Raw genomic sequence first — 8,968 nt, 5'->3', positions numbered from 1 at the left:
CATAGGGTGATGGATATACTTATTAAATAAATAAATAATAGTTAATAAAGTAAAAAAAAAAGATGATAGAACTAGTAATAGTAATATAGTTTATATTATTACTTATATTTAGTTAGGTGCGATGATGTTTTGTTCCTTTGTTATTGTTATTAGCCAAACAAGAGGGTTTATGTTCTTTGTGAAATCTTAACATGAGATAATGATGATTATATCTGTAGTACCTACCTAGTAATAATATTATGCGATGTTTTTTGCGTACCTATGTTCTTTTGCAGCTGGATATAAATTACAATAATATTATTGTATCCACCATGGGCTGCCGTTCTTTTATAGCTAGTAATATAAAATTCGTACATTTGATAAGATTAGGCGTTCGTTCTATGTACTATTTACTTTAATTATCAGTTCTTTAGTAATTGTACCTACTATTGTTGTTCCAATAAAATTTTGAAAAATCAAGACGAATCGTTTTTTATTCAAACTGTTAATAATGGTAAATTGCTTGTCATGATTCTCTGGTTTTGTAGTTATGAAACATATTAATCACCAATGAAATAAAATAAATATTTTTTTTTTGTTGTAACAAGGAAACCTTATTCCTAGGTGTCCGCCTCCAATTTAGTTGCGGTTGAAATATGTTAATCTACATCAAAAATTGAAGAGACACGTAATCTTTTTTTGCAGAAAAACGTTTTTAAGGGGTGAAACAACCTCCGAAGATGATACTCCGTAAGGGTGACATTCAGGATTCACATATTTCTGATATTTTCAGAAAAAACTAAACTAAATTCTACATGAAAAATGATAAAATATGCTTTTTATTGCACATATATGAAACTAAAAAAATGGTAAAGGTGTAGATGATGGTCCCCACACCCAAAGGGGGTGGGGGTGGGGGTATCGAAAGAGGACGTCTCCCCCACCACTATACCATAAAAAGTTCGTGGTGATCTCACCCCCATAAAAAGTTATGGGGGTTCAAATTTAATAAATATGCCATTTTTTATACATTTCTAGGCATGTATTCAAAGGTATATAAATAATGAAANTATTTAAAACCTTTTCAGAATACATTTTCTTTGGGAGAACTCGATTTAAACAGTCTCCAAAATTTACAGACGATTCAATATTTGAAATATTTGCAAACTCCTCCTGCAGTTCTTAATTCCCTACTGCCACCATGTGCTCGCCATGCTGCCCAGGTACAGGATTTATTAATATATTTTTATTCGTTTCACATTTGTTGGTAATGAAAGTGAATCACATTTTATATCAACAGACGTGCGTAATGTCTTGGATTGATTTAATACATACATCATTTGGGGCATTCCATGTCTTTACTATCAATTTTCTCGACAAGCCGTTTGAAATATCGTAAAATGTTCAAAAGGTAAATCCTTGCAACTGTACAACTGGACGATATTTCAAAGAACGATTAGAGACACGTGTTTCTAACGTCATGGAATAGAACATTCCAGTAAAAAGTAAAAAAGGGTAAAAGGTGGAATAGATTAAACATCAAAGAGACCATTGTTTTGATCGATTTGGTATCACTTGATGTGAGATACCTTAAAAATTAATGAACTATTTGACTATGAAATCGCTCATTTATGACAACACCTTCTGTATTTTTAGACTTTGACCCCAGGAAGAATTTATAAAAAAATACTGAAGGTTAATAGTACATTACGTATCGAGGGAGGAAACAGGGTTATTTCCGACTGCATGTGAATGGCAAACATGCAGTCTAAGACAACCCTGTTTCTTCCCGAGGTACGTATACTATTGTTTGTGCGGGAAACTCGTTGATAAATTGATAGTTGGCGAAATAAGAGTAAATGATTTAGAGGTTAGAAAGACATTGTCACTGAACAACTGATTTCTGCGCATGCACATAAACTTCAGCGCATGCGCCGAAAAGACTAAAACACGGCTGAAAAGAGGCCATTTCTTCCTTATTTCATAGCACGCAAAACGAGCTTTCCGCGCTAACATAACAAAAAAGATTTTTTGGTCTATCTCTTCATTTGGTTTATCGTCATTATCATCATTATCATCATCATCATAGGATATCAGGGTGAAACTGGTTGTACACGCACCTTCCTTTCTTCTTGAGTCAGTCATTCAATTTTTCATAAACTTGAACATCGCAAATCTTTAACTTTTGACACAATTCCTCTTTCCTCTCTTGATCTCTGTTTCCGATTCTAGTGTGTCTCTAACAAGACCTTCAGGTCACAAAATCCTACTTCTTATTTTGCCTTACTGACTTCCACAGCGCCATTTATTTACTGGTCGTGCTTCAAAAATACACTTTTCTCAATTTGGTTAGGTACTGAGAAGAATGTTAGAGGTTACTTTAACAATCAACTTGGTCGTATACCCCCCAGGGGTCGCGCTTTCTAAATAACTATCGTAACATTTAAAATTAGTTGTACGACTTGTGGATTTTCATACAAAAATCTAAAAGAGTAGCTATTTCTGATTGAATAGAAATGTCTCACACTATACGAGTTCTCTAACAACATACTCTTCCTTGTCATCAAAAATACGCAATACTTCATGTTCGTTATAAACGGAGAATCAATTTGATATGAAATGCCCCAGTGATAGACATTCATATTTAACTTATGTGGTATTTGGACACAGATAAACAAATCTCTATTTATGAGTAGAGTCTTCTTTTTCAGCCGTTCGGCGTCAATAATGCTGTCGAGCAGTTGATCAAGTTGAATTTGGTCGGTCACACCCAAGACCTTCAGCTTGACAGAATTGCCCGCTTTCATCGTACGGCTGCTTGTAAGTCATCGGCAACAATTTACACTTTTATGCGGTTTGTTTTATTCTGTTCGGTTTTATTAGCTGTCTTCGATGCCACCTGCACATGGAGTGGAGTGTTGCCGCCGCGTACGACCAAACCGATTGGTTATTCAAGCAAAGTGTTCCTGGGAGGTGTTCCGTGGGACATTTCCGAACAGTTGCTCGTCCAAACGTTCAAACCTTTCGGGAATATACGTGTTGAGTGGCCGGGGAAAGAGAAACAGGCTTCCCAACCCCGTGGTTACGTCTATATAATATTCGAGTCGGAGAAGAATGTGAGAGCACTGTTGCAAGCATGTTCCAGCGATCCAAACAATTCGGGAAACTGGTTCTTCAAGATATCTTCCAAAAGGATGCGTTCTAAGGAGGTAAGTGGTTTGAATTTCTAATTCTTGTATTAACAGGTATACCTCTGGAAGTTAGTACAACAAAGGGTAAGTTGTGGTGGTAGTTTTTGGCTCTTGTTCTTGGATGCAGGTAAGGGAAGCAGAAAGTCAAATAAAGATTCACCAACTGAGAAGAGAGTATTATATTGGTCGATTTAGTATCATTTGATGTGATATATAGTCAGAAATTAATGAGTTACCTTTTTGACGTTGAGTCATCTTCTGTATTGGTGAGCTTTATTATGCAATAATGAAGTCTATAGTTACCATGTCATCCCTTAATGAAGTTCACGGTATGAAATCAGATATAGGTACTATCAGGGTTGTAAAGGTTTATTGTTAATAAAAGCTTCACTACAAGGAATTCTAAGTATATTTAATATCTGACGGTGACTATACCGTTGCGATGAAAGCAGAAGCTCTCCAGTGTTTGAGGTTAGGTACTTGACGATCATCAGTTATGTTGTTAGGTACCTTTTTTCGAAGATCCGAATTTTCGAGGATGCGTGCTCTATGTTTGCTTTATATTACAGGAGATTCTTTCCGTTTCACTTCATTTTCTGTATCCATTCGTTTGAACTTCTTAGGACAGATATTACTGAAGTCAAGTATTTAGGCTCGCTTATAATTTTGTCCTGTGCAGTAGAGCGATAAGAATTCTCAATTTCTGAGAGGCGAGCTTTTCTATCAATATCCTCTTAGCGTCTTTTGGCATTTTTCTTCGTTCACTTCTCTCCTCTTTCCTTAGTCTGAATTATACAGAAGAGAAAGTAACTGGAATATTTACTTGCTCGTAGGTAATCCAAAATTATAGTAATCAATTTTTATTTTTACAAGATCATATCCAGTAAGATGACATTAAAGAAACAGTTTTGGGTTTGGTTCCTATTTAGCATTTATCCTATAAAATTATTTACATTTGATCAACGATTTCCAAACTAAATTTTTTGGATTTTTAGACTGGAAGGTGATTCTGCCCAACAGTTTCCTTGCCAAATGATGATGATTTTGACAGAATTCCATTCCATAAGGTAGCTAATTAGGTCAAATACGGAAATAAGTTAAAGTAAGGATTTCTAAAAGCAACCTCTAGGTTTTTTTATTTATCTTGTTGTAGATTCTTAAATTTTCAGTTCTTAACAGTAAAATGACAAGCTTAGAAAGAATATAGGTAAACAGTAGAAGAGAAGTAAGTGAAGTTGTCGATAGATATTTCGATTTTTTTCTTTCTTTTGGATGTTTCATTCCCACCAGCCAGTAATGCTAGTGAGTGGGCAGTCCCTCTGGACTACGCCGGAAGGTAGGGCCTTTTCAACCTCCTTTTAGGAATCGTGGGAATGGGTGGGTGATGGTTAGGGTGAGAAAGATGAAACGGACGAAATAAAGATAGAAGAGAATGAAAGATTATCTGTGGTATATTACTGCCCCAGCATTTGCCTAAGTGATCCAAGGAAACCACAGAAAAACTTGGACCAAGGCAGACGGACTCAGAATCGAACCGGCGTCCTCGCGAATGCTAAGCAGTGGACTAAACCTCTAGGCCATGCCACTCGGTGTTGGTACCTATGTTGTTTTTGTGGAAGAGAGGAAATCTTTGATAGACACCCAGCCATCTGTACGACTATGTAGTATCGGATTCCCAAAGAAGAAGTCCTCGGAGCTACCGACTATTCGTACTGATTTTTGTTTTGTTTTCGTGAAAGTGGGGAAATCTTCAAAAGACACCCAACCGTCCATACAACTGGTTAGTGTCGGATTCCCAAGGAAGATGTCCTCAATCAGGTGGACCCGGAATTGAAACGGCGTCCTCCAGAATGCCAAGCAATGGTCTAAACCTCCAGGCCATGCCGCTCGGTGATCTTTCGATCTATTTCCTTAACTTAGGGAATATACCAACACAGCTGGTGTATTTAATCGACCATCCACTCGTTATTCTTGTATTATTTTGATAATTCCTCTCAATCATTGACGGATAAATTTAGTCTACTGTTTGGCTCTCTGATGACAAATAAGTTTCTGACTCAAAAGTTAATTTCTAATGTTATTCCATTTGTTTATCATTCATTGTACACTCGGTAATTTTGTCGACAGGTTCAGATAATTCCCTGGATTTTAAACGACTCCAACTACACCAAGTCTACGTCTCAAAAATTGGATCCAAGCAAGACTGTTTTCGTTGGTGCACTTCACGGCATGCTGAACGCTGAGGGTTTGGCCAAAATAATGAACGATCTGTTCGACGGTGTCGTCTATGCTGGTAAATAATTAACAATCAATTCTGAAAATTAAAAAAAATGTATATGTCTTTGTCCCTAGGCATAGACACAGACAAGTACAAGTATCCGATTGGATCTGGTCGAGTCACATTCAATAATAACAGATCCTACATGAGAGCTGTCGCTGCGGCTTTCATCGAAATAAAAACAGAAAAGTTCACCAAGAAGGTAAGTAAATTAATTATTGTCATAATTAATACGTTATTTTTAGTTAGGTTGAAGTACTCTATCCCTGAGTAGTTTGATTTTGATAAGAACAAATTTTAAGTTTGAAATGTCAATATTTGTGCCTGAATCAAAAGTTCTTAGTAAGAAAAAACCATTGGATGTTTAATTTTTTCATTAAGGGGTTACATATGAAAAAGCGTCTCATAAACATTGGTTTATTTATTTATTATTATCTATTTATTACACATTGAGAGTAGATTTTTCTGATGCTTTATTAAACAATTCGGAATGACTGTTAACTTTTGTTAATATGAAAAAAATGTGTTAAATTCTTCAATAACTTTGATTTCTGATCGTATTAGATATGTAACATGGTAGATAGATAGACAATAGACTTGAGATGCAAATTAAACTGAGTCCTCCAATCATTAAAAAACGTCCACGATATCTTTCAAACAAATTAGATACATGTACCTTGCGGTAACCTAAAGGTATTATGGAGCTAGGTATATTTGAAGATAAATTTTTCAGTAGATGCAAACTTAAGATATAAAAACATCTACAAGTGGTTTGGGGTTGGTTAAGGGGTCCTTAACTTCTTGGAATTTCTCAGGATGATAAATAGAATAAATGGGCGACTTCAAAGTCAAATAACTCATAAGCTTCCAATCATATCTCACGTTACACCAAGCGGCATGGCCTATAGCTTTAGACCATTGCTTAGCATTCGGGAGGACGCCGGTTCGATTCTGAGTTCATCTGCCTCGGTCCAAGTTTTTTTGTGGTTTCCTTGGATCACTCAGGCAAATGCTGGGGCAGTAATATTCCACAGATAATCTTTCATTCTCTTCTGCCTTCATTTCGTCCGTCTCATCTTTCTCACCCGAACCACCATCCACCCATTCCCACGACTCCTGAAAGGAGGCTGAAGAGGGTTTTCCGCCCTATTTTCCGGCGTAGTCCGGGGGGACTGCTCGCCCAACAGCATTACTGACTGGTGGGATGAGAAACACTTAAAAGTTTTTTTTTTCACGTCTTTTTTTTGATGTGTAATTGATAAAATGAATTGGAAGATCAGACTCTAAGATTGAAAGTCAAAGTCATATTATTCAAACTCTCATTCAATGACTTGAAGAGGTTGGACTGAAGAAGTGAATCCACTTATATCATATTATGATCAAGAAATTCAGTCAGTCAGCCAGCCAATTGTTACTATTAGTCATTATAACAACTAAACACTTAACAAAAGCTAAAAGTTCACTAAATGACACCTGCACGCGCATCTGCATGACCAGGTAATGGTAGTTTTAACTAATTTTTGAACATAATTGTCCCATTGGCTACATTCAGTTAAATATTATCAATTACATATCTAAGGAGTATTGTTTTTGGATTTATTTGGTGCCAACTGATGTAAGATATGATTCATGATGATGATGATGATTTATCAGAAACCCATGAATTATTTGACTTTGAATTAGTCCTCCTATCTACAAAACTCCACATACTAGCGATGCAACGGAAGTGTCATAACGAAAACCAAAGCGGAAACAGAAGTAAATAGTAAATTTTTGCGGAAGCGGAAATGGAAACAGGAAGCAAATGGAACTTCTTATTGACTTCAAAATTGCACTTTTAACTTAAAATTTACACCACTCAGCAAACACTATACAAAATAAATAATCGCTATAACTGCAAGATCTTTTTGAAGTTCCAAGAACATGTTTAGTAAAAAACTATAAGCAGTAATGGGCAATACTTATAATATCTTGAGTTTGCTCATGGTTTTAGTAAGATCATTCTTAATCAAGATTGAAGATTCTATTTTTCAAAAGGGTAGTTTTTTATGAAAACTGATGCAATTCATTTTCAACTATTGAGACACATCTCGTAATAAATTGAACGCTCATTATATTTAGTTCAGCTGTCCGAGGACTTAAAAAGAATCTTGCTGAACTTTAATATTTTTTTTTTTAAGTTGCTTGTTTAGGTTTTTATCCAATTCCTACAAAAACTTCAATTCTGTTAGGTACAAGTCGATCCTTACTTGGAAGATTCGTTGTGCTCGATGTGCGGTGTCCAACAGGGTCCATATTTTTGTCGCGAACTGATGTGTTTTCGCTACTTTTGTCGCACCTGTTGGCAGTGGCAGCACAATCAGGAACTGCGCCATCACAAGCCGCTCATGCGCAACTCCAAGACGAGCAACCTCGTGGGCTTGGGAAGCGGCGGCAACGCCGGAACCGGAAACGGCATCGGTGCATCCTCTTTGCCTTCTCAATAAATTAGATCCGAAAATGCGTGCTACTCTACTCTGCTCTTCTCATTACTTACTTTTAAAAAATTCCCAAGACGGTGCAACGCGACCGATTACTACGTCAAACAAAACACACATACAATAGCAATAAAAATCAAAATAAATATCAAACGCTCACATTATACATACGTACGTATGTACACGTGGCAGGGTCGCGGCGCTATTTCTTAATTAACAGTAAAAATACAGTACGTTTAATTACGTAATTGAAACACTTTTATCTGCTTTTGGCCATGCGAACTCTCATTTATTATCTTTATCTTTCTATTGTCTCTTTTTTCGTTTGCATTTATGTTATTGGAGCAGTATACATATGATAAATATGAAGATGCATTTGTTGGGGTGTAACGCCCTGTGCATCAGGTCGTTCGTTACTTGTCGGTACAGTCCTTAGGTAAAGTTAATAATGATGAAAATGGGTGAATCAAAAATGTGCCTTTTTACAGAAAAAGATAAAATGGAAAGTGTTGTGTAAGTATAAAATATTTAACTTTAACTTTGAAGTACGTAAAAAAATTGATAAGTAATTACGGTGAACGCAACGTTAAATGGAGTTAAGTGCTCTAGTGCAATTTGTGGATGGGTAATTAAATATTAAATTAATGATTTTACAAGGGACTTTGACAATTTTACCGTACTAATATTTAAAAACAGTGGTTTTATGAACATATCTATTACAATAAATATTATGAATTCACTACCAAAAAGTTTAATTAACTTAGCGTTGTATTTGTTAAAAATTGGTAATTGTGCAGATGATGGGGCTCCCTTTCGGGTTTTGGTATCTTTCTAGATAGTGATAGAAGGGTGGAAACGGAAAGGTATAGGTGAAAATTGGTAAGGGCGTGAATGAAAAGTGATATTGTATAACAAGTTTTAAAAAAAAGAGGATGGTGAAGGCGTGTAAGTGAAAAATCGAAAATTTGAAAATAAATATCTCCCCTAGATCTACTAATTTAAATAGTTGGAGCGATTTTAGCCAGAAAACATAAAAAAAGAAT

General features: G+C 35.8%; 1 protein-coding gene across 1 annotated transcript in view; it reads left to right on the top strand.

Annotated features, from left to right (window-relative positions):
- LOC108738377 (cytoplasmic polyadenylation element-binding protein 1-A) overlaps window positions 1-8,955 on the top strand; it is a 17,156-nt gene extending 8,201 nt beyond the window's left edge. The window contains exons 6-10 of the mRNA XM_025978535.1: window positions 2,730-2,799; window positions 2,863-3,188; window positions 5,298-5,463; window positions 5,523-5,650; window positions 7,680-8,955. Of these exons, the coding sequence (XP_025834320.1) occupies window positions 2,730-2,799; window positions 2,863-3,188; window positions 5,298-5,463; window positions 5,523-5,650; window positions 7,680-7,934 (945 nt within the window). The 3' untranslated portion in view covers window positions 7,935-8,955. The remainder of the gene's footprint in view (window positions 1-2,729; window positions 2,800-2,862; window positions 3,189-5,297; window positions 5,464-5,522; window positions 5,651-7,679) is intronic.
- Window positions 8,956-8,968: the final 13 nt, after the last annotated feature.

This window comes from Agrilus planipennis, unplaced genomic scaffold, assembly GCF_000699045.2.
Source record: "Agrilus planipennis isolate EAB-ADULT unplaced genomic scaffold, Apla_2.0 scaffold178, whole genome shotgun sequence".
NCBI classification, from domain to species: Eukaryota; Metazoa; Arthropoda; class Insecta; order Coleoptera; family Buprestidae; genus Agrilus; species Agrilus planipennis.
This window is presented reverse-complemented; position numbering and strand designations above follow the sequence as displayed.